This window comes from Lampetra fluviatilis, chromosome 57 (assembly GCF_964198595.1).
Source record: "Lampetra fluviatilis chromosome 57, kcLamFluv1.1, whole genome shotgun sequence".
NCBI lineage: Eukaryota > Metazoa > Chordata > Hyperoartia > Petromyzontiformes > Petromyzontidae > Lampetra > Lampetra fluviatilis.
Window position 1 is genome coordinate 5372801 of NC_136331.1, and position 27226 is coordinate 5400026.

The 27226-nt window shown below is 49.8% G+C and overlaps 1 protein-coding gene across 3 annotated transcripts; it reads right to left on the reverse strand.

The window, feature by feature from the left end:
- Positions 1-2921: 2921 nt before the first annotated feature.
- Positions 2922-27226, reverse strand: LOC144950278 (serine protease 23-like). 3 transcript variants are annotated; one of them, XM_078880352.1, is made up of 5 exons: positions 25960-27226; positions 20405-20497; positions 14365-14466; positions 7653-8058; positions 2922-6893 (listed from the first exon to the last, which is right to left on the reverse strand). In XM_078880352.1, exons 4-5 carry the CDS (start codon positions 8049-8051, stop codon positions 5874-5876), a joined length of 1419 nt encoding a protein of 472 aa, XP_078736478.1. In that variant the 5' UTR covers positions 8052-8058; positions 14365-14466; positions 20405-20497; positions 25960-27226; the 3' UTR covers positions 2922-5873. The 3 variants fall into 3 exon arrangements, with proteins under 3 accessions (XP_078736478.1, XP_078736480.1, XP_078736479.1); XM_078880354.1 differs by lacking the exon at positions 25960-27226 and adding an exon at positions 22808-22891; XM_078880353.1 differs by lacking the exon at positions 20405-20497.

The following is a 27226-nucleotide window of genomic DNA, read 5'->3' on the forward strand; positions in this document are numbered from 1 at the left end:
TTCACTGTGTAAGGTACACGGTGTGTGTGTGTGTTCACTGTGTAAGGTACATGGTGTGTGTGTGTGTGTTCACTGTGTAAGGTACATGGTGTGTGTGTGTGTGTTCACTGTGTAAGGTACATGGTGTGTGTGTGTGTGTTCACTGTGTAAGGTACATGGTGTGTGTGTGTGTGTGTTCACTGTGTAAGGTACACGGTGTGTGCGTGTGTGTTCACTGTGTAAGCTACACGGTGTGTGTGTGTGTGTTCACTGTGTAAGCTACACGATGTGTGTGTGTGTGTTCACTGTGTAAGGTACATGGTGTGTGTGTGTGTGTTCACTGTGTAAGGTACATGGTGTGTGTGTGTGTTCACTGTGTAAGGTACACGGTGTGTGTGTGTGTTCACTGTGTAAGGTACATGGTGTGTGTGTGTGTTCACTGTGTAAGGTACACGGTGTGTGTGTGTGTGTTCACTGTGTAAGGTACATGGTGTGTGTGCGTGTGTTCACTGTGTAAGGTACACGGTGTGTGTGTGTGTGTTCACTGTGTAAGCTACACGGTGTGTGTGTGTGTGTTCACTGTGTAAGGTACATGGTGTGTGTGTGTGTGTGTTCACTGTGTAAGGTACACGGTGTGTGTGTGTGTGTTCACTGTGTAAGGTACATGGTGTGTGTGTGTGTTCACTGTGTAAGGTACATGGTGTGCGTGTGTGTGTGTTCACTGTGTAAGGTACATGGTGTGTGTGTGTGTGTTCACTGTGTAAGGTACACGGTGTGTGTGTGTGTGTTCACTGTGTAAGGTACATGGTGTGTGTGTGTGTTCACTGTGTAAGGTACATGGTGTGCGTGTGTGTGTGTTCACTGTGTAAGGTACATGGTGTGTGTGTGTGTGTTCACTGTGTAAGGTACATGGTGTGTGTGTGTGTGTGTTCACTGTGTAAGGTACACGATGTGTGTGTGTGTGTTCACTGTGTAAGGTACATGGTGTGTGTGTGTGTTCACTGTGTAAGGTACATGGTGTGTGTGTGTGTGTGTTCACTGTGTAAGCTACACGGTGTGTGTGTGTGTTCACTGTGTAAGGTACATGGTGTGTGTGTGTGTGTTCACTGTGTAAGCTACACGGTGTGTGTGTGTGTGTTCACTGTGTAAGGTACATGGTGTGTGTGTGTGTTCACTGTGTAAGCTACACGATGTGTGTGTGTGTGTTCACTGTGTAAGGTACATGGTGTGTGTGTGTGTGTTCACTGTGTAAGCTACACGATGCGTGTGTGTGTTCACTGTGTAAGGTACACGATGTGTGTGTGTGTTCACTGTGTAAGGTACATGGTGTGTGCGTGTGTGTTCACTGTGTAAGCTACACGGTGTGTGTGTGTGTGTTCACTGTGTAAGCTACACGATGTGTGTGTGTGTTCACTGTGTAAGCTACACGGTGTGTGTGTGTGTTCACTGTGTAAGGTACATGGTGTGTGTGTGTGTTCACTGTGTAAGCTACACGGTGTGTGTGTGTGTTCACTGTGTAAGGTACATGGTGTGTGTGTGTGTGTGTGTTCACTGTGTAAGGTACATGGTGTGTGTGTGTGTGTTCACTGTGTAAGGTACATGGTGTGTGTGTGTGTGTTCACTGTGTAAGCTACACGGTGTGTGTGCGTGTGTTCACTGTGTAAGGTATACGGTGTGTGTGTGTGTGTGTTCACTGTGTAAGGTACATGGTGTGTGTGTGTGTTCACTGTGTAAGGTACACGATGTGTGTGTGTGTGTGTTCACTGTGTAAGGTTCACGATGTGTGTGTGTGTGTTCACTGTGTAAGGTACATGGTGTGTGTGTGTGTGTGTTCACTGTGTAAGGTACACAGTGTGTGTGTGTGTGTTCACTGTGTAAGCTACACGGTGTGTGTGTGTGTGTTCACTGTGTAAGGTACACGGTGTGTGTGTGTGTTCACTGTTTAAGCTACACTGTGTGTGTGTGTGTTCAGTGTGTAAGGTACACAGTGTGTGTGTGTGTGTTCACTGCGCAAGCTACACTGTGTGTGTGTGTGTTCAGTGTGTAAGGTACACAGTGTGTGTGTGTGTTCACTGCGCAAGCTACATTGTGTGTGTGTGTACACCATTCTCTCCACTTAATTTAAGCACCACGATTAGTGCAATTCCTAGCACCATCATATTCGCGCGACACGACCGACGTTAATGACTTAATTGCTCACGAGACGAGTATCGGCTTGATCGGCATCAGCAATTACGGCATTTCGTTTTTTGTTTGTATGTTTATTTATTATCATTCTCACAGCAACAAGGACACTTTGTTTGGGCTTCGTAACGTTGTGGACGAGAAGCGATGCCAACGAGTTTAAAGTACGCGGTTGAAGGTTAAGCGCGTGGCGTGTATTTACACCGGATCGGGGCGCAGAGAATCGGTTCCTGTAGGAATCCCAAAATCCCTTCGCCTGTTAAACGATGAGCGAAACTCAGGCGCCGATCCCATCCCTGTGCGACGCTCTCAGCCTTGCCTAGACCACCAACTCGGAAGCTTTGACAACGTTCAGAGGTGTGCTACTGCTGCTGCTGCTGCTCACGTACGGCAGAACAATCAGCAACGCGCCACTCACATCCTTGGGCGTGGCCGACTCTCTCAGCCTTGTCTAGACCACCAGCTCGAGAGCTTCAACGACGCACAAAAGGTGCGCTGTTCAAAGCTGGACATTGTTATTCTGTTTCGTTCGTTTCCCCTTTCGCGTTTGCTGTTCGTCACATCGACAACCCCGGGGAACGACTCCACGATCCTCTCTGCGCCTCTCGAATTCCCTGCCTGGTTAAAATAAAACCTTGAGTCGGTGGTGCAGCTCAGCCGTGGAGGTGTTCGCCCCCTTGTTGATGACAACGATGTCAATTCTAGATTTGAAGCTTTCGTGACTGCAAGGATTCATATTCTTAGGTTTTTTTCGGTAAAGTCACGTAGGTAAAAAAATTAAAATTAATAAAAGTAAAATAAAAATAAAATAAAAATCACGACGTTTCGGAGGCAACACAAGCTTCCGTCTTCAGGTGGAACAGTCACAGCATGATTGCTGTATCCATGATTTTTATTTTATTTTTATTTTACTTTTATTATTTTTTTATTTTTTACCTACGTGACTTTACCGAAAAAACCTAAGAATACGGAAGCTTGTGTTGCCTCCGAAACGTCGTGATTTTTATTTTATTTTCATTTTACTTTTATTAATTTAAATTTTTTACCTACGTGACTTTACCGAAAAAACCTAACAACGATGTCAACCCGCACGGCGTCCGCTCCTTGCTCTCGTAGCGAGAGAGACGGAGGGGACGACTCGGAGGGGACGACTCGGATGGGAGAGAGAGAGAGGACGACTCAGAGGCGCCAGGGGGAGGAGGAGGAGGAGGAACCGCAGACGAGGAAGGCACCAGCAGCAGCAGCCACGCGGTGGTGAAGAACCCGGCGCAGGCAACAATTGCCCGAGCTCTGCGCTCCTCTACGTATCAAGGTGTCATCGGCCGATTAACGCTGAGAGCGTTGGACGCAAACCTCTTGAGCATCCGGAGAAAATGCGCGTGTGCGAGGGGGCAACGCTCTATCCCCGTTACGGAAGGGAAACAGGTGGAGTCGACACTTTGCTGAGTACCGCATTTTCGTGTCGGAGCCGGGGGTGACGGCACCTCCTGGTCCACCCGTGGTGAGGATTGAGAGTAGAGAACGAGAGAGAGTGAGAGGAGAGAGTGAGTGAGCGACAGAACGAGAGAGAGAGCGAGCGAGTGAGAGAGCGAGCGAGAGAGCGAGCGAGCGAGAGAGCGAGCGACAGAACGAGAGAGAGAGCGAGCGAGAGAGCGAGCGAGAGAGCGAGCGAGTGAGAGAGCGAGCGAGAGAGAGAGAGAGCGAGCGAGAGAGAGAGCGAGCGAGCGAGCGAGCGAGAGAGCGAGCGAGCGAGCGAGGGTTACATAAAGCCCCGTTTAAAAAAAAAAAGCATTTTACGAAATGATGAACGAAACAAAGTGCCGAATACACCGAGCATCTTCTTGTTTCCACTGATCGTAAAAAAAAAAGAGATAGAGGAGAGAGAGTGAGAGAGGAGAGAGAGAGGAGAGAGAGGAGAGATGAATAATCATAACAACTATAATAGGGAGAAGTGCGTTGATCAAGTTGGGGGGGGGGGGGGGTTGCGATGATTTGCTGTGAGTCCACCGGTGGTGGAGGAGCACGGGGCGAGGACAACTTGGGACGTTGGGAGCAGGAGGAGGAAGTGATGGGTGGGACGAGTGGCGTGCAGGCTGGAGGAATGAACTCAGTGGATCCTGGGAAATACTTTTGATACGTTCCCTGTGCACTTAAAACATCAAGTGTGAAGTCAAAAATTAAAACACGCAAGGGTTTGTGATCAAATCGGAAATGCACAGCGGCGGCTGGAAGTCGACCTGCAAGTCGACCTGGAAGTCTACCTCGTAGTCGACCTGCAAGTCGACCTGGTAGTCGACCTTCAAGTCGACCTCGTAGTCGACCTGCAAGTCGACCTGGTAGTCGACCTTTAAGTCGACCTCGTAGTCGACCTGGTAGTCGACGTGCAAGTCGACCTCGTAGTCGACCTGCAAGTCGACCTGGTAGTCGACCTGCAAGTCGACCTCGTAGTCGACCTGCAAGTCGACCTGGTAGTCGACCTTGTAGTCGACCTGGTAGTCGATCTGCAAGTCGACCTTCTTGTCGACCTGCAAGTCGACTTCGTAGTCGACCTCGTAGTCGACCTGCAAGTCGACCTCGTAGTCGACCTCGTAGTCAACCTGCAAGTCGACCTGCAAGTCGACCTCGTAGTCGACCTGCAAGTCGACCTCGTAGTCGACCTCATAGTCGACCGGGTAGTCAACCTGTAAGTCGACCTCGTAGTCGACCTAGAACTTGAACTCCGCCACCGATTCGTCGCACACAGAGGCAGCAGCCTCTCCTCGACCTCTTAGTACTTATCAGTGATTCATTAAACATTTTAACAAAATTCCAGGGCGGCCAATCTTGATACCTGTGCCATCGGCTCTCACCCATCATCATCATCATCCTCTTCATCGGCCATCGTCATTACCCTCAACGCCTATAACCATAGCCCATCACCATCATCATCGCCCATTAGCATCATCGTCGTCCATCATTATCATTGTCCATCATCATCGCCCATCATCATCGCCCATCATCATCATCGCTCACTATCATCCTCATCATCACCATCATCATTAGCATGCCAATTATCACCATCATCATCACCATCACCATCATCGGCCATCATTATCATCGCGCATCATCATCGCCTATCATCACCATCATCATCACCATCATCATCACCATCATCATCACCATCATCACCATGCCCATCATCACCATCATCATCACCATGCCCATCATCACCATACCCATCCACACCATCATCACCATCATCATCACCATGCCCATCATCACCATGCCCATCATCACCATCATCATCACCATGCCCATCATCACCATCATCATCACCATCATTATCACCATCATCACCATAATCATCACCATGCCCATCATCACCATCATTGCCCATCATTATCATCGCCCATCATCACCATCATTCCCCGTCACCCCATCGCCCGCCACCACCACTGCCCACCGACCCCATCATCACCATCATCATCACCATCATCATCACCATCATTCCCCGTCACCCCATCGCCCACCATCACCACTGCCCACCGACCCCCATCATCACCATCATCATCACCATCATCATCACCATCATTCCCCATCACCCCATCGCCCACCATCACCACTGCCCACCGACCCCCATCATCACCATCATCATCACCATCATCATCACCATCATTCCCCATCACCCCATCGCCCGCCACCACCACCTGCCCACCGCCCCCCCCCACCAATCACCCATCCCTGCAGTCGGCGTAGTTCCCCTTCACCCAGTAGCAAATCTGCGCGAACTTGAGCGCCGTGATCCTCACGGCCACGTTGAAGTCTTGGGCCATCGCCTCGCCCGCCTCGCCCCCCACCTCCACCCACTGGTGGCCCGAGAACACCCCCACCACCTTGCGGGTCCAGCGACGCTTAGCGGCGTCGCGCAGCCGCAGGTACACGCCCGAGCCGCTCGATCCGGGTCGCGCGTCGCACCGCTGGTACGTGAGCTCGGCGCTCTCCTCCGCCACGGCGCAGAAGCGGTACACGAGGCTCGCCGGACGGTCGTCGTCGAAGCCCGAGAAGTGGAGGCGTCGGCCGGCCGGCAGCCGCCCAGCCGGGGGACTCACGCCCAGCTCCATGAACCGTCGGTCGTGCGGGCGCCTCAGCTCGAGCACCGCGTAGTCGTAGTCCATGCCGGTGCCCGCGACGTTGCCGCCGGGGGACTGCGACTGCGACGGGCGGATCCACCCCTTGGGGAGGTGCGTGCGACGCACGCGCGACCACCTGAAGCTCGCCTTGTCGAGCGGCTGCTGCTGCTGCTGCTGCCGCCGCGAACGCTCGGGGCGGCCTTCCCCGCGGCCGCCGCGGCCTTCTCCGCGGCCGGCCTTCACCTTTCTCTCCCGGCCGCCGCCGCCGCCGCGGCCGCTGCCTCGCCGTTCGTCGGGCCCAGCCGAGCGTCGCTTGAGGAAGCCGACGCGCAGCCGCCGTGCCCCCTTGACGTAGTCGCGGCCGTCGTGGAGGCAGTGAGCGGCCGTGAGCACGTGGCGGTCCGACACGAGCACGCCCGTGCAGCCAGTGGAGAGGCGCACCGCCGCCGAGAAGGGGTGCCGTTGGGCGAAGCCGTCCGCCGCGATGGTGAAGCGGCCGTCCGTGCCGTAGATCTGGCGGCGGGGACGGCGGCGGCGGGGGAGGGGACGCGGCGACGGGCCGCGGGTGCCGAGGCCGTCGATGGCCACCTGGGTGAGCGTGCGGGTGCCGTTGTCGTAGACCTGCGGGGAGGGAGGGGAGGGGAGGGGGGGTGAGCGAGTTCCATTCGCGGCTCACGGTGGCTACCAACACCTGACACGGTCCGTGTTGAGTCACTTCAGTTCTCTGTTTAACCGTGAGTGTGTGGCTGTGTGTGTGGCTGTGTGGCTGTGGCTGTGTGTCTGTGTGTGTGGCTGTGTGTGTGTGTGTGTGGCTGTGTGGCTGTGGCTGTGTGGCTGTGTGTCTGTGTGTGTGGCTGTGTGTGTGTGTGTCTGTGTGTGTGGCTGTGTGTGTGTCTGTGTGTGTGTCTGTGTGTGTGTGGCTGTGTGTGTGTCTGTGTGTGTGTCTGTGTGTGTGGCTGTGTGTGTGTGTCTGTGTGTGTGGCTGTGTGTGTGTCTGTGTGTGTGTCTGTGTGTGTGTGGCTGTGTGTGTGTCTGTGTGTGTGTCTGTGTGTGTGGCTGTGTGTGTGTGTCTGTGTGTGTGGCTGTGTGTGTGTCTGTGTGTGTGTCTGTGTGTGTGTGGCTGTGTGTGTGTCTGTGTGTGTGTGTCTGTGTGTGTGGCTGTGTGTGTGTCTGTGTGTGTGTGTGTGTGTCTGTGTGTCTGTGTGTGTGTCTGTGTGTGTGTGGCTGTGTGTGTGTGTCTGTGTGTGTGGCTGTGTGTGTGTCTGTGTGTGTGTCTGTGTGTGTGTGGATGTGTGTGTGTGTCTGTGTGTGTGTCTGTGTGTGTAGTGTAGCGGTTAGCGCTACGCTGACACTCACACAAACACACTCGTACCCACCCACCGTCTCGTACGACAACTGCTCTTGTAGCTGCTGCAGAAAGTCGACATCCACAGCGCCACCACCACCGGCGGGCCCGCCAGCGGCGTGTTGCTGCCACCAGGGCGAGGGGGGGCGGCACGCCAGGGAGGCCACGGGGCCGCAGGCGGCACGCGGCGTGGCCGGCGCTCCGAAGTGCGACGGGTCGAGGGGCACGACCCGCAGGTCGCGCACCAGCGGAACGCGCGTCTTGTGCCAGAAGATGTCGGCGCGGCTCGGGGTGGCGCACACCCAGAGGGTGAGGATGAGGAGGAGAAGCAGCGGCAGTAGGCGATGGTGGCGATGGTGGTGGTGGTGGTGGTGATGTGGCGTGTCTCGTCTTGGTTGTGCCGGAGCGTGTCCGTGGTTGTCGCGAGGGTCCATCGTGGCGCTGCGTGAGTGAGACGCAGAGACGCAGGGGCGGACACGCAAGGTGTTGGACGGAGTTGTTGTGGTAAAAAAAAAATTGGGGGATGATGATGATGATGGGCGTAATTGGCGTTGAGACGTCGTGTTCAAGTCGTGGATGTTGTGGGTTTATTCTCCAACGCACTTGTCGGCTGAGATAGTATACTACACTATGCACTACATTATACACTACATTATACACTACATTATACACTGCATTATACACTACATTATACACTACACTATACACTACACTATACACTACACTATACACTACACTATACACTACATTATATACTACTCTATACACTACACTATTTACTACTCTATACACTACGATACACTACACTATACACTACACTATACACTACACTATACACTAAACTATGCACTACACTATATATTGCACTATACACTACACTATACACTACTACACACTACACTATACACTACACTATACACTATACTGTATATTGCACTACACACTACACTATTTACTACTCTCTACACTACCCCATACACTACACTATACACTACACTGTACACTACCCCATACACTACACTATACACTACACTAAACACTACACTATACACTACACTAAACACTACACTATACACTACACTATACACTACACTATACACTACACACTACACTGTACACTACATTATTTACTACTCTCTACACTACCCCATACACTGCACTATACACTACACTATACACTACACTAAACACAAAACACTACACTATACACTACACACTACACTGTACACTACATTATTTACTACTCTCTACACTACCCCATACACTACACTATACACAAAACACTGCCCTATACACTACACTAAACACTACACTATACACTACACTAAACACTACACTATACACTACACTATACACTACACTATACACTACACTATACACTGCACTATACACTATGACACTATACACTACACTATACACTGCACTATACACTACACTTTACACTACACTTTACACTACACTATACACTACACTAAACACTACACTATACACTACACTATACACTACACTAAACACTACACTATACACTACACTAAACACTACACTATACACTACACTAAACACTACACTATACACTACACTAAACACTACACTATACACTACACTATACACTACACTATACACTACACTATACACTGCACTATACACTATGACACTATACACTACACTATACACTACACTATACACTACACTTTACACTACACTATACACTACACTATACACTGCACTATACACTATGACACTATACACTACACTATACACTACACTATACACTACACTTTACACTACACTATACACCACACTAGTAACTAATTGTCGCGTTGTCTACGTGACACACCTTACTGGCTGTATCGGGCGGTGGAGGGTTACGACACAACATTGACACTAACGCCGTCAAACCCACAAACCTTAATTACGAATAACATTACTCGCGAAAAGCCTACGTGTCAAACGAAGCGACTCAAACTCTTAGTTCTTTGGGTAAAGTCACGTCGGTAAAAAATGAAATTAAAATTAATAAAAAAATAAAATAAAAATCACGACGTTTCAGAGGCAACACAAGTCTCCGTCATCAGGTGGGACCGTCACAGCCAGATTTGCTGCATCAAGTGAGGCAGGGATTCCAAGATGCAAGCCCTTAAATACAAGTTGAGGGGGAGGAGAGAGGGGGGGGGAGCTTATCAGAATGTGGTAGCCAATGAATGGAACGTATCAGGAGGGGGGGGCGGGGCTAAAAGAGATCACGAGGTGCTCGTAGGCGTCAACGTGGACGTGTTTGTGCGCAAGTCCCAGACTTGTGTTGCCTCCGAAAGGTCGTGATTTTATTATTTTATTTTTTATTAATTTTAATTTCATTTTTTACCCACGTGACTTTACCGAAAGAACCAAGAATATGAATCCTTGCAGTCACGAAAGCTTCAAATTTAGAAGCGATTCAACTCAACTATCGAACCGTTTTTTTCGTGTTTAATTTCACCAGGCTAGCTAAGGCACACTGAGTTGCATTGAAGCCCGTGTTTTCTAAGCCACCCAGTCATCACACGTGGCAAGCCCGACAAAGCGACCGATATCATCATCGTCATCGTCGTGGCATGGCGTGGACATTTATTGCAGCCCCCAAATCACCTTGAACCGCGTGACGTTGATTCTAAATGTGGAGGGGGGAAAAACCGGAGGACCCGGAGATAAATGCACGCAACCACCACGGGGAGGTGCAACATGCAAACTCAACATGTGCAGGTCCCGCAAAGAGAACCATGATCTCGCATAGAAACCCACGGTCTCACACAGAGACTCATCATCTCACATAGAGACCCGTGGTACCACATAGAAACCCACGGTCTCACACAGAGACTCATCATCTCACATAGAGACCCGTGGTACCACATAGAAACCCACGGTCTCACACAGAGACTCATCATCTCACATAGAGACCCGTGGTACCACATAGAAACCCACGGTCTCACACAGAGACTCATCAACTCACATAGAGACCCGTGGTACCACATAGAGACCCACGGTCTCACACAGAGACTCATCATCTCACATAGAGACCCGTGGTTCCACATAGAAACCCACGGTCTCACACAGAGACTCATCATCTCACATAGAGACTCATCATCTCACATAGAGACCCGTGGTTCTACATAGAGACCCACGGTCTCACACAGAGACTCATGGTCCCACATAGAGACCCGTGGTTCCACATATAAACCCACGGTCTCACACAGAGACTCATCATCTCACACAGAGACTCATGGTCCCACATCTCACACAAAGACTCATCATCTCTCACAGAGACCCGTGGTACCACATAGAAACCCACAGTCTCACACAGAGACTCATGGTCCCGCATAGAGACCCATGGTCCCGCAATGTGTACAGGCTGGAAGCTACCCACATGCCAAATTTCAAGTTGGTTGCATGTCGGGAAGAATGCTAAACATTTCGAACAGACACACACATTCACACATTTCCATTGTATATCTATATAGACAACAATCTTTGGCTTTATTGGCTGGCGCTTGTGTGGCATCTTGAGTCTGGGTCGCTATCTCACACTGGGTGATGCACTGCTCGCTGTTAGAAGCTTGCGAGTTGAAAGCGGTCTCGGGATGGAGTTGCGTGGAACATTCCGCGAACGTTGAAAAATAATCGTGGGGCATCACAAACAATGTGTCATCGCTGACTTCCTTCTGCTGTGCCCTGCAACTTTGTCTGACATTCCCAGTCTCATCATCGCTACCATCATCATCATCACCATTATCATCACCACCATCATTATCACCATCATCCCCACCCCCTCCTCCTCCTGCCTGCACACCACGCATCCCACCCATCACCACCCCATCCTCCTCCTGCTCCCTGCACACCACGCATCCCACCCATCACCACCCCATCCTCCTCCCCGCACCCCACTCGTCCCACCCATCACCACCCCATCCTCCTCCTCCAGGTGACCTGGTCTTCACCTGAGGACGGCTGCTTGCGTTGTGGCCGAAACGTCGTGATAATTATTCTATTATGTTTTATTTTTATTATTTTATTACTTCCCTTCTACGTGACTTTACCGAAAGAACCAAGAAGATGAATCCCTGCAGTCACGAAAGCTTTAAATCGAAAAATTCGTGGGTTTGTTTTTCCATCAAATTCGGCCACGGCGAGTTTGTTTTTTTGAGGGCTGGTGGGGCTCTCCTTCCTCGCCCACCCCCAACCCCACCACCGCCACCACCCTCCCACCTCTCTCGTGTTCAAGGTCCTCACCTGCTACATCTGTTGTTGTTGGGGAGGCGGGAGGAGGGACATTCCACGTTGCTGTGGACGAGCACAGCTGTCGGGAGTTGATCCCTTGGAGGTTGCAGGGCGCACTCCATTCCGAGTTTACAAAATAAAATTTTATACTGCGCAGTAAACACCTCTATATGCCTACATTTGACAAAACTTTGTTTAGGTATCTCGATTTAAAGCTTTCGTGACTGCAGGGATTCATCTTCTTGGTTCTTTCGGTAAAGTCACGTAGAAGGGAAATAATAAAATAATAAAAATAAAACATGATTAAATTTCGATTTAAAGCTTTCGTGACTGCAGGGATTCATCTTCTTGGTTCTTTCGGTAAAGTCACGTAGAAGGGAAATAATAAAATAATAAAAATAAAACTTCATAAAATAATTCTCACGACGTTTCGGCCACAACGCTCTTCCCCCTCCAACCCAGCTTAAATATACGCTCCAAGCCTGGTGGTGTGTCATTCAGACGCTGTCTTTCCGACAGACCTGTTCTTCACCTGAGGACGGCTGCTTGCGTTGTGGCCGAAACGTCGTGATAATTATTTTATAATGTTTTATTTATTTATTATTTCTCCCCTTCTACGTGACTTCACCGAAAAAACCAAGAAGATTTGTTTAGGTATTTAACGAACTTTGTATATATTGTACCATTATTTTACGCAGAAAGCTAAAATCAATAAATACACTGAAATTAATCAAACTAAACTAGTTTTATTTTACCAGGTAATGCCCACTGAGCTTCCCATCACAAGTGATAGCCTCAACGAAGTGGCTCATCGTGTGGACATTAATATCAGCCAAATAACTCTGAACGCGTGGTGATGTGGATTCAAAATGCGGAGGGAAAACCAGGAGGACCCGGAGAAAAATCCACGCGACCACGGGGAGAGAGAGAGACACGCAAACTCTAAATATACAGCAGCAGCCGTCAGGGTAGGGATCGAACCCACGACCTCTTGTGTACCAGGCGAGGTAGTTAACATCTCACCACGGGGAGAGAGAGAGACACGCACACTACACTATACACTACACTATACACTACACTATACACTACAATACACTACACTATACACTACTCTATACACTACTATACACTACACTATACACTACTATACACTACTATACACTACACTATACACTACTATACACTACACTATACATTACACTATACATTACAAGTCACTACACTATACACTACACTACACTATACACTACTATACACTACACTATACACTACTATACACTACACTATACACTACACTATACACTAATGTACACTACACTATACACTACTATACATTATACACAATACACTACTATACACTACACTATACACTACACTACACTATACACTACTATACACTACACTATACACTACTATACACTATACACTACTATACACTACACTATACACTACACTATACACTACTATACACTACACTATACACTACTATACATTATACACTATACACTACTATACACTACACTATACACTACAATACACTATACACTACTATACACTACACTATACACTACGATACATTATACACTACACTATACACTACTATACACTACACTATACACTACACTATACACTACTATACATTATACACTACACTATACACTACTATACACTACACTATACACTACTATACATTATACACTACACTATACACTACTATACACTACACTATACACTACTATACACTACGCTATACACTACACTATACACTACACACTACACTATACACTACTATACACTACACTATACACTACTATACACTACACTATACACTACACTATACACTACTATACACTACACTACACACTACACTATACACTACACTATACACTACTATACACTACTATACACTACATTATACAATACACTATACACTACACTATACACTACTATACACTACATTATACACTACATTAAACACTACACTATACACTACACTATACACTACTATACACTACACTATACACTACACTACACACTACATTATACACTACACTATACACTACACTACACACTACACTACACACTACACTATACACTACACTATACACTACTATACACTACACTATACACTACACTACACTATACACTACACTATACACTACACTATACACTACACTACACACTACACTGTACACTACACTATACACTACATTATACACTACATTATACACTACACTATACACTACTATACACTACACTATACACTACACTATACACTACACTATACACTACATTATACACTACACTACACACTACACTATACACTACACTATACACTACACTATACACAGACTCTCGCTCATCGTCCCACCGCGGGCAGCGATGTCCTGGGCCTGCCCCGGGATCTTCCCCAGTGGGTCCCTGCTGCTGCTGCTGCTGCCCGCCACAGTTCCAGGTAGAATCTACCAGTGGTGGTGGTGGTGGTGGCATCCTTACCTGGTGGCCCGAACAACTTCAACTGGCTCCGGTGGCTCGACTCGGAGCCTGTCCCGGCTTACCGAGCTCCTCACGCGATCACGGAGGGTGAGCCCGGCAACCCTGCGGAGAATGGTCGTAACCATTAATGAGATTTTTTACTTTTATCCTTCGATAAAACAAGTATAACCCGTAAAAACAAAGTTTTTCACTATAAATCCTTTATATGCGTGGCGGCTAGAGTCCTCTCGTCCTCTGGCTTGAGATGGCTGCCACCTATGGGTCAGATGATTGCCTGCCACCATTAAGCAATTGGTAATTAAATAAATAAAAAATTCCCTAAAAAGTGTAAAGTTATGGAAAAACATTTTCACGAAAATAAATTGTCACGCACAACGAGTCTGTGTGCAAAATGTCAGCTCGATTGGATCACGGGAAGTGGGTTAAAAAACGACCGAAAGATTTGCACGGTCGTAAGCGCGCAAGCAAGTGAACTTAATATAAAGGATTTAAAAATGGAAATTTGTGAATGTGTGTGTCTGCTCGAAATGTTTAGCATACTTCCCGACATGCAAGAAACTTGAAATTTGGCATGTGAGTAGCTTCCAGACTGTACACGATGCAAAACGTATAAACATTCACTTTTGTATTTTGGAAAAGGAGGGGGCGCAACAATGGATATATTTTGCACGGCAAGTGAGCGGTGACGTCACATCTGTGATGTCACCCGCATGCGGCAGCGTCACGCAGTGTGCCTGCTGACGTCACGCAGTGTGCCTGCTGACGTCACGCAGTGTGCCTGCTGACGTCACGCAGTGTGCCTGCTGACGTCACGCACCCATAGGCTGTGTATTCATCCAAGACAATAATTCAAGTCCCGGGCGAAGCCAGGTAGTATAAAGCGAGTAGAAATTAAGTTTGTCTGCGTACGGAGCGATCGTACAATTCAGATTTATACTCGCGAAAAAGTCAAAAGTATATCAAGACTCAAACGAGCGTGAGATGTTGCCCGTCTCTGTTTGGTGGCCCCATGAGGAAGTGGTGGAAATTCCACATTGCCATGGCGGGTTTCTTGAGAAAGAAAAGCGTCATTAGCGAGCGCAGAATGCGTGCGAGGTTAATTGCGCTTAAGCACCCGTCAACAACACGACGCTTTGCGATGTTCAGGCTGAGTCGACCTAGGGGAGACCCACCACCAATTGCCACCTCTCAATTTTCAGCAGCCACTTTAACCACTGCCTGCTGTCTTCTTGGTTCTTTCGGTAAAGTCACGTAGAAGGGAAGTAATAAAATAATAAAAATAAAACATAATAAAATAATATAATAATAAAATATAATAATATGTGTTCTATTTGTATTACTTCCCTTCTACGTGACTTTACCGAAAGAACCAAGAAGATGAATCCCTGCAGTCACGAAAGCTTTAAATCGAAATTTACACTGCCTGCTGCTCAGCTCTACGATGTCCGACGTTTCGCTGCACCGTGCCGAGAGCAGCTCACATCCCTCCACGTCAGAGTAACACAATAAAAGATTCAACACGTTCGTCAAGTTTCGATTTAAAGCTTCTTTCGTGACTGCAGGGATTCATCTTCTTGGTTCTTTCGGTAAAGTCACGTAGAAGTAAAAATAATAAAATAATAAAAATAAAACATAATAAAATTTCGATTTAAAGCTTTCGTGACGGCAGGGATTCATCTTCTTGGTTCTTTCGGTAAAGTCACGTAGAAGTAAAAATAATAAAATTATAAAAATAAAACATAATCAAATAATTCTCACGACGTTTCGGCCACAACGCAAGCAGCCGTCTTCAGGTGAAGAAACAGGTCTGTCGAGAAGACAGAGTCTGTTTTATTTTTAAATCCTTTATATTAAGTTCACTTGCTTGCTTGCTTGCGCGCTTACGACCGTGCAAATTTTCGGTCGTTTTTTAACCCACTTCCCGTGATCCAATCGAGCTGACACACACTCGTTGTGCGTGACAATTTATTTTCGTGAACATTTTTTTCCAAAATTTTCTACATTTTAGGAAAAAAACAATTTTATTTAATTACCAATCATCTGACCCATAGGTGGCAGCCATCTCAAGCCAGAGGACGAGAGGACTCTAGCCGCCCGTTTCAAAGACCAATGTGATAAAAATGAAACTCTTACTCAAGAAAAACAGAAATGAATAATAAAATAAAACCGATGCCACGCATATAAAGGATTTATAGTGAAAAACTTTGTTTTTACGGGTTAATTTGTATTTATTTTATTATTTTCCTTCTACGTTCGTCAAGGTCAAAAGTAATATACGATAGGCAACGTTTCGGCCAATGGGCCTTCTTCACAACACACGTTAAAAGTCAGGACATTTGCAATTCAATCATCTGCACCCCCCACCCCCGCCTAATTTGAGCTGAATGGTACGACCCGGCACGACACCCACCACTCCTCCCTGAATCCAGAGGCGTACGATGAGCGAAGTGGACTGATCCATACTCTTAGTTCTTTCGGTAAAGTCACGTAGAGTAAAAAATGTTTTAATAAAAATTAATAAAAAATAAAATAAAAATCACGACGTTTCGGAGGCAACACAAGTCTCCGTCATCAGGTGGGACCGTCACAGCCACTTTGTGCAGCTAATCTGGCTGTGACGGTACCATCTTATGACGGAGACTTGTGTTGCCTCCGAAACGTCGTGATTTTTATTTTATTTGGATTAATTTTTATTTCATTTTTTTACCTACATGGTGACTTTACCGAAAGAACTAAGAGTATATGAATCCTTGCAGTCACTTCAGCTTCAAATCTAGAATGGACTGATCCACTCACAAACGGGTATGACTCAGCAACGGTGATAGCAATACCGCGGTTGTGGGACTACTGCAAATCGTAGCAGCCCCCCCACCCACCCACCCACACACACCCACCCACACACACCCCCTGTGACCGCGTGTCCCATTGGAATATCCCAAACTCCACGCAGAACAAAGGGGGAGGTTCAATCGTGGCGCCTGGGATAATGGTGTGAGACCCGGGGGTGGGATGGGTTGGTGGGTGGGGGACGTCTTTGTGGAGGAGGGCGCCTTTCGTCTCTTGGGTTCACACGGACTGAACCGTGAAGTTCAACAGATCCCTAAGCCTCCGACGAATGTGTTTATACCCGTGCAGCCCTGCACCGTGCAGCCATTGGCAGCAGCAGCATCAGCAGCAGTAGCAGCATCAGCAGCAGCATCATCAGCAGCAGCATCATCAGCAGCATCAGCAGCATCATCAGCAGTATCAACAGCAGCATCAACAGCAGCAGAATCAGCAGCAGCATCATCATCAGCAGCATCATCAGCAGCATCAGCAGCATCAGCAGCAGCAGAATCATCATCAGCAGCATCAGCAGCATCATCAGCAGCATCAACAGCAGCATCAACAGCAGCATCATCAGCAGCATCATCAGCAGCATCATCAGCAGCAGCAGCAAGATCATCATCAGCAGCAGCAGCAGAATCATCAGCAGCAGCAAGATCATCAGCAGCATCATCAGTAGCATCATCAGCAGCAGCATCATCAGCAGCAAGATCATCAGCAGCATTATCAGCAGCAGCAGCAGAATCATCATCATCATCAGCAGCATCATCAACAGCAGCAGCATCATCAGCAGCAGCAGCATCAGCAGCAGTAGCAGCATCAGCAGCATCATCAGCAGCATCATCATCATCAGCAGCAGAATCAGCAGCAGCAGCATCAGCAGCAGCAGCATCAGCAGCAGCATCATCATCATCATCATCAGCAGCAATATCATCATCAGCAGCATCATCAGCAGCACCAGCATCATCAGCATCATCAGCAGCAGAATCATCATTATCAGCATCATCAGCAGCAGCATCATCAGCAACAGCAGCAGCAGCAATATCATCATCATCAGCAGCATCATCATCAGCAGCACCAGCATCATCAGCAACATCATCAGCAGCATCATCATAATCAGCAGCAAGATCATCAGCAGCATCATCAGCAGCAGCAGAATCATCATCATCATCAGCAGCAGCATCCTCAACAGCAGCAGCATCATCAGCAGCAGCATCAGCAGCAGTAGCAGCATCAGCAGCAGCATCATCAGCAGCATCATCATCATCAGCAGCAGAATCAGCAGCAGCAGCATCAGCAGCAGCAGCATCAGCAGCAGCATCATCATCATCATCAGCAGCAGCATCATCATCATCAGCAGCAGCAGCAATATCATCATCAGCAGCATCATCAGCAGCACCAGCATCATCAGCATCATCAGCAGCAGAATCATCATTATCAGCATCATCAGCAGCAGCATCATCAGCAACAGCAGCAGCAATATCATCATCATCAGCAGCATCATCAGCAGCACCAGCATCATCAGCAGCAGCAGCATCATCAGCATCATCATCAGCAGCTGCAGCCCATCGTCAACCCAATCCTAGATGGGGTTTTTTTCGTTTAAGTTGATGAGCTCACGCTGTGCCCAACGCCCCCCCCCCCCCGCCAAACACACCAAGCGGCCAGCAACAAGCAGCGCTGTTGAAGGTGTGATGGATTGGGGTGTCACACGTTTGATTGAATTGAGCAAAGTTGATCATTGTTTTTTTGACCCTTTTATCTGGCAACAAAACTGACACCTTTATTACGAGGAGTCATGTTTGCATAGACCACAATACCTGCAGTCGTAATGCAAACAAAAACATAACTCTGATAATGATATGCACTGTCCTTGAAGTTGATTGGTCTACACCCGAGACAGCTTTCCTTAGAGCCTAGTCTCACATGGTGTTGGACCAGATGACGCCAAAAGGCGCACTAAAAAAAAAGTGTCAGTTTTGTTGCCAGATAAAAGGGTAAAAAACCAATTATCATATTTTTTACTGGCAATTGAGGTTCCAATGGAGTTGAGCAAAGTTGTTGTAAGAACTTGGGGAACGGGACGACGAGACGATGGTGGTGGTGGTGGGAGAAGGAGAATTGCAAAGTGGAGCGGTGTCAGGGAAGAAGCAGTAAGAGGAGCGAGCTGCAGTGTGGTGAGTGGGTGGCTGAGCGATTCAATGAGTGCGTGGGAATGGGGTGAGCGAGTGAGTCAGTGAGATGGTGCGTGAGTGGGGGGTTAGGTGGGTGAATGGGCGATTGAGGGGATGGGTGGGTGGGTGAATGAGTGCGTGAACGATTTGGCGAGCAGGGTAGGTGAGTGAATGAGTGACCGGGTGAGTGAGTGGGCGGGTGAATGAGTGAGCGAACGATTTGGTGAGCGAACGATTTGGCGAGCGGGGTAGGTGAGTGAATGAGTGACCGGGTGAGTGAGTGGGCGGGTGAGTGAGTGAGCGAACGATTTGGCGAGCGGGGTAGGTGAGTGAATGAGTGACCGGGTGAGTGAGGTGGCGGGTGAATGAGTGAGCGAACGATTTGGCGAGCGGGGTAGGTGAGTGAATGAGTGACCGGGTGAGTGAGTGGGCGGGTGAATGAGTGAGCGAACGATTTGGCGAGCGGGGTAGGTGAGTGAATGAGTGACCGGGTGAGTGAGTGGGCGGGTGAATGAGTGAGCGAACGATTTGGCGAGCGGGGTAGGTGAGTGAACGAGTGACCGGGTGAGTGAGTGGGCGGGTGAATGAGTGAGCGAACGATTTGGCGAGCGGGGTAGGTGAGTGAATGAGTGACCGGGTGAGTGAGTGGGCGGGTGAATGAGTGAGCAAACAATTTGGCGAGCGGGGTAGGTGAGTGAATGAGTGACCGGGTGAGTGAGTGGGCGGGTGAATGAGTGAGCAAACGATTTGGCGAGCGGGGTAGGTGAGTGAATGAGTGACCGGGTGAGTGAGTGGGCGGGTGAATGAGTGAGCGAACGATTTGGCGAGCGGGGTAGGTGAGTGAATGAGTGACCGGGTGAGTGAGTGGGCGGGTGAATGAGTGAGCGAACGATTTGGCGAGCGGGGTAGGTGAGTGAACGAGTGACCGGGTGAGTGAGTGGGCGGGTGAATGAGTGAGCGAACTATTTGGCGAGCGGGGTAGGTGAGTGAACGAGTGACCGGGTGAGTGAGTGGGCAGGTGAATGAGCGAGATGTGTGACCTGCAGTGCGGTGATTGGACACCGTTGTGGTCGTGACGATGTCTGTTCCACGCTGCTCACAGAGACAAAGATCCCCCATGTAGCCTCAACAGACTGTTGGGGCAAGAGGGGTGGGTGGCCAGCACCACGCTGAGTGATGGACGGAGAGACAGATCCATGCGCAGACGGACAGAATGAGTAGTGGACAGACAGATAGATTGACACAGACGGACAGACTGAGTAGTGGACAGACAGACAGATTGACACACAGACGGACAGACTGAGTAGTGGACAGACAGATAGATTGACACACAGACGGACAGACTCAGTGGTGGACGGAGATACCGACAGATGGGGTGTGTAGGCGGGCAGACTGAGTGATAGGCAGACAGACGTAAAGATTGGCACACAGACGGACAGACTGACTGATGGTGGGACAGACGGATTGACACACAGACGGACAGACTGAGTGATGGTTGGACAGACAGATTGACACACAGACGAACAGACTGACTGATGGTGGGACAGACGGATTGACACACAGACGGACAGACTGAGTGATGGTGGGACAGACGGATTGACACACAGACGGACAGACTGAGTGATGGTTGGACAGACGGATTGACACACAGACGAACAGACTGACTGATGGTGGGACAGACGGATTGACACACAGACGAACAGACTGAGTGGTGTACGGAGAGACAGGACAGTCTGACGCAGAGACAGAGACGCACAGACAGGCTAGCGGACGGAACACAGACACACAGACTGAGCAGACAGACAGACAGACGCACCGACAATCAGCCTGACGGACAGAGGGGTGCATTGTGTGCGTGGCGCAACGTGTAACCCGCAGCGCTGTGAGCCCGGAGGGAACTCGGAGTGGGGTCCAATCATCGTCGCGAACACCCCCCCCCCTCTCTCTCTGCACCCCCCACCACACCCGGTGCTGTGCATTGTGCTCATGGGGAATGGCTTCATTCATTCACTGAGAGCGCGCGTGCGGTCGTGTTGCTGTGTGTTTAGGGCCACGGTTGAGTTTACCCACACGATTGCGTGCGGCCCCCAGTGATTGACGGTGATCGTGATCGTGATGCTGCTGCTGCTGCTGCTCAAACGTTGCCCCCCCCCCCATCCCATTCCGATGAAGTTAAACTACACAGATGGCATGCGATTGTGAGAGGAGCGGTGGTACAGCGGTCAGCGCGCTGGAACGGTAACGAGGCTGACGAGCGGTGCGGTGGCTCACTAATTGCCCGATGATGCTGGATGCTATTACCAGCGAAACGTCGTACTACTCAAAAACTGTAAATGTTGTGGTTTCACGCTTCAACACACCGGTGGGCTAAAGCAGTGAACTAATTTGTCTTTTGTCAACGTGACACTTTTTTTGCTGATTGGCCGTGTCGGGTGGTGGAGGGTTACGACACATTTATAAATGACGCGATCTAACACCCAAAAACGTTGATTGTGAATGAGATAATAACGACGAACAATATTGACAATTAAAACTGTGATTTCGAAAAAAAATAATAAGTGTAAATCCCCTGCTGAATGTAGATCTCCCAACGCCATGTCAGGCACGGGGTTTGTTCGACCATACTTCACCATTCTGGTCAGTGCGGGCTGGTGGAGTGGTCGTGGTGGGTCGATATCGGTCGTCACTGGTGTTGGCCGTGATTGTGAGTCCAACTCGGGTCACCGGGGTCATAGGGCAGCGAGCGTTCCACTGCACCAACAATGCTCTACCCCAATCGTGGTGAAGTATGGTTTCACAAATGCACCCCACCCCCGCCACCCCTCCCCCCCCCCACCCCCATCATCATCAACATGGAACTGGGAGCTCTTCATCCAGCAGTGGATTGAGCAAAGCGTTGCGTGCTGGGGGAGGCAGGGAGGGAGGGGGGTTGATTAACCCGGAGAATCTCCACGCGTGCTAGGAGGAGGAGGGAGTGGTGGGGCTGGTGGAGGGGTCAACATTCATCAGTGTTGCTGGCCGGGAGGTCAAGGTCAACCACCCCACCCACCCCTTGCTGTACCGCGCAATGAACCGGGCTTCCTCCTAGCCCCAGCACAGCGAAGTTGCTGTGCTGGGCACCCTGCACGCCCTCGGAGTGATGAATCGAGGGCGTGAGGAACCACGCCTCGATTGATTTACAGAGGCCTCGCTCACAAACGCAGCTCCCCGCGTTTCACGCGAAATGTAAAACGATGTCAAAAACTCAACTCGTTTTTTTAATCCACTGTTGTGTGTGTTTTTTTTTTCAGCGTTAAAGCCCGCTGAGCTCTACGGCTTTTTGGTTTTGACCGGTAAGACGCCTGGCCTATCACAGATGATAGCTCAACGAAGTGGGCTTATCATCATAATCATCATATTCTAAACGCGTGTTGATTCAATGTCGGTGGTGAGATGTTAACTACCTCGCTTGGTATACAGGAGGTCGTCGGTTCGATCCCTACACTGACGCCTGTGTTCTCCCCGTGGTCGCGTGGATGTTTCGAACCGGGTCCTCCGATTTTCTCTACACATTGAGAATCAACATCACCGCGCGTGTCGAGTGTTTGGTTGCTTGCTCGACATCTCCACGTGATAAGCCACTTCGTTGAGGCTATCATTTGTGGCCAGGTCGCTTTTGAAAAAGAGCCACACAGCTCAGTGGTGCCTTACCTGGTAAAATAAAATAAAATAGTTAATACTTAAATCCACACGGCCACGGGGAGAAAGAGAGACACGCAAATTCCAAATATGCACGCATCAGGGTCGGGATCGAACCCACGATCTCCTGCATACCAGGCGAGGGAGGGAGCAGAGGTGTGGACTCGAGTCATGTGACTTGGACTCGAGTCAGACTCGAGTCATGAATTTGATGACTTGCGACTCGACTTGGACTTGCATAACAATGACTTTGTCCCACCTATGAGATGTGGACTCGAGTCATGTGACTTGGACTCGAGTCAGACTCGAGTCATGAATTTGATGACTTGCGACTCGACTTGGACTTGCATAACAATGACTTTGTCCCACCTATGAGATGTGGACTCGAGTCATGTGACTTGGACTCGAGTCAGACTCGAGTCATGAATTTGATGACTTGCGACTCGACTTGGACTTGCATAACAATGACTTTGTCCCACCTCTGGGAGGGAGATAACATCTCATCATCGTGAAGACCATCATAGTAATCGATTACCACCACCACCACCACCACTCATCAGCAGCAGCATCGTTATCATTTCAATCGCCATCACCACGATCATCTTCAGTATCGGCAACAGCTGCATCATTCATTATCATAGAAATCAGCACTCTCATAATTACGATCATTATAACAACCATCATCACCATCACCATCAGGGTCATCATCCCTCTCACTAAGCACTGATGTGGCAACACCGCTTCACCTACATATTGGGGTACATCCCTGCCAGAGGAATGTGGAATTTCCAAATGTTCCACTACCGCGAGCATACTCTGGATGAACCGGTCCCCGGCCATAGACACGGGGAGTTTCCACACGTGCCAACAACTGAGCGAGGCTAAAAATGCTTCGATTTTTTTTTTGTATTTGGAAGCTAAAAAGTAAAGAGGCAAAGAGACGGTTTAGCAATCCCACCGTGTGTGTGAACTTCTTTCGCACCGTACCCATCCAGCGGTCATCATCGGCGACTGCCTCGGCCGTGTCACGGGGCACACACTGACAAAGACAAAGGTCCCCCGTGTAGCCTGTGGACAGGCCGTCGGGGCAAGTGCTGTCAGCGAGTGACACCGATGAAGGCCGGCACGGCACACGAGGGGGTGGGTGGCCAGCACCACGCCCGGCTACCTTCGTCTGCCCCAGTTGGCGATGTTTACAACAGCGCACCAGATACTCATTTGAGGCTGAGTCGACCTAGCAGAGGCCCATGACCGGTTCATAGAATCGTCACTGGGTGTTGGTGGCCGTGAGCGGGAATCGAACTCGGGTCGCCGGGTTCGTAGCGCTAACCGCTGCGCCACCGCTCCCCACACGGACACACACACACACAAAGACAAAGATCCCCCCATATAGCCTTAACAGACTGTAGGGGCAAGTGCTGTTAGCGAGCACCTATGAAGGCCGGAACGGTACACGAGGGGGTGGGTGGCCAGCACCACGCCCGACCGCCTTTGTCTCTCTAGTGGCGATGTTTATCACCAGGGTACTCATTTGAGGCTGAGTCGACCTAGGGGAGGCCCGGGACCGGTTTCAGATAATCGTCACTGGTTGTTGGCCTTGAGCGGGAATCGAACCCGGGTCGCCAGGTTCGTAGCGCAGCGTAGCGCTAACCGCTACACTACCGCTCCCCACGTATCACACACTCACACACACACGTACAGACACACACACACGTACAGACACACACACACGGGTTAAACAGAGAACTTAAGTGCTCAACACGGCCGTTTCGGCGCAATGGTCAAAGCGCAGCCCCTGCAATTCCCATGCTCGCGCTACTGCTGAGCATGCTCGCCACCCATTGTTCCAACAAGGCGCACCCCCGAGCGGGAGACGGAATCCAATGTGCGACTGGCGAGGCGAACATCGCCGACAAAATTGCACGGAAGTTTTCCAAATGAGTTGTGGACTTGATTGTGTGCCGTGTGTGTCGTGTGTGTGTTGTGTCGTGTGTGTCGTGTGTGTGTTGTGTCGTGTGTTGTGTGTTGTGTGTGTTGTGTGTTGTGTGTGTGTGTGTGCTGTGTGTGTGTGTTGTGTGTGTGTGTGTTGTGTGTGTAGTGTGCTGTGTGTGTGCCGTGTGTGTCGTGTGTTGTGTGTTCTGTGTGTGTTGTGTCGTGTGTGTGTTGTGTGTGTGTGTGTGCTGTGTGTGTGTGTGTTGTGTGTGTGTGTGTTGTGTGTGTAGTGTGTTGTGTGTGTGCCGTGTGTGTCGTGTGTTGTGTGTTCTGTGTGTGTTGTGTCGTGTGTGTGTTGTGTGTGTTGGGTGTGTGGTGTGTGTGTGTATTGTGTGTGTTGGGTGTGTGTCGTGTGTGTTGTGTGTGTGTGGTGTGTGTGTCGTGTGTGTTGTGTGTGTTGTGTGTGTGTCGTGTGTGTGTCGTGTGTGTTGTGTGTGTGGTGTGTGTTGTGTGTGTGTTGTGTGTGTGTTGTGTGTGTGGGGGGGAGTGGTGGCACAGCGGTTAGCGCGCCGCGCTATCAATCCGCCCACCCGAGTTCGATTCCCGTTCACCGGCAACCCCGGTGACGATTTATCTGCACCAGTCCTGGGCGTCCCCTAGGTCGACTCAGCCTGAAATTAGTACCTAGTGCGGTGCGTAAACATCGCCACTGGGGAGACAAAGGCGGCCGGGCGTGGTGCTGGCCACCCACCCCCCTCGTGTACCGTTCCGGCCTTCATAGGTGCTCGCTAAGAGCACTTGCCTCAACAGTCTGTGAAAGCTACACGGGGGATCTTTGTCTTTTTAAATGACATCATCAGGGACAGATCTGCGAAGAGATTTGAAAACGAATTTCCTTTGAACTGCACTAACAGCACTTGCCCCTACAGTCTGCTAAGCCTACACGGGTGATCTTTGTCTTTGTGTGTGTGTGTAATGGACTCACCGGTGCCGTCAGCTGGATGGATCCGCGTCGTGACTCGAGACTCTTGCCGGTGTCGCTCCTCGCTAAGCACCAAACGACGCCGGGACCCCCCCAACCCACCCACCACCCAAACTGCTGATGACAGCAGCGGTGCCCGTCACGACCGCTAGATGAGTCGGGACCCCCCCCCACCACCACTCCTCCTCCTAACGGGCGAACTCCACTCGCCGCCTCTTCACGCACCGACAGCCGCTCATCTCGGCAACGTCAACCCCGCGGCTGAAGCCAACAACGACGAAAAGATATTTAAAAAAAAAAATCTTCTCTCTCTCTCTCTTTCTCTCTGTGTGTCTCACTAAAGTTGCGTTGAATCTGTGGTCTACGTTGTCTCTCTCCCCTGTCTCTCTCTCCACTCCTCTCTTTCTCTCTGTGTGTCTCACTAAAGCTGTGTTGAATCTGTGGTCTACGTTGTATCTCTCCCCTGTCGCTCTCTCTCCCCTCCTCTCTGTGTGTCTCACTAAAGTTGCGTTGAATCTGTGGTCTACGTTGTATCTCTCCCCTGTCTCTCTCTCCACTCCTCTCTCTCTCTCTGTGTGTCTCACTAAAGTTGCGTTGAATCTGTGGTCTACAATGTATCTCTCCCCTGTCGCTCTCTCTCCCCTCCTCTCTCTCTCTCTGTGTGTCTCACTAAAGTTGCGTTGAATCTGTGGTCTACAATGTATCTCTCCCCTGTCGCTCTCTCTCCCCTCCTCTCTCTCTCTCTGTGTCTCACTAAAGTTGTGTTGAATCTGTGGTCTACGTTGTATCTCTCCCCTGTCTCTCTCTCCACTCCTCTCTTTCTCTCTGTGTGTCTCACTAAAGCTGTGTTGAATCTGTGGTCTACGTTGTCTCTCTCCCCCTCCTCTCTCTCTCTCCTCTGCCTCTCCTATCTCTGGCCTCCGCCCGGGAGAATGAGAGCTGCAATGAATAGCCGACGGGAGTGGAGTGGAGTGATGGAGGGGGGGGCGGTGTGGAACAGGAGGAGGAGGAGGAACGTGGAGGAGGAGAGGAGGAGGCGGTGGTGGGAGCAGTCTCCAACGCCCGGGCTCTGTCCTCTAAATCGCAATCTCGAGGTGCTGTTGATATCACCAAAGTCTCCGCAAACCGCCAACCAACACCGCCACACTTGTATACGCAGCGGCAGCAGCAGCAGCCGCTCCTCCGTGTGGAATTGAGAACCTCTCTCAATGGCAATCTCCTCGCAGCCACAGCGAAGGGAGGGGAGGGAGGGCGGGGAGGGAGGGGAGGG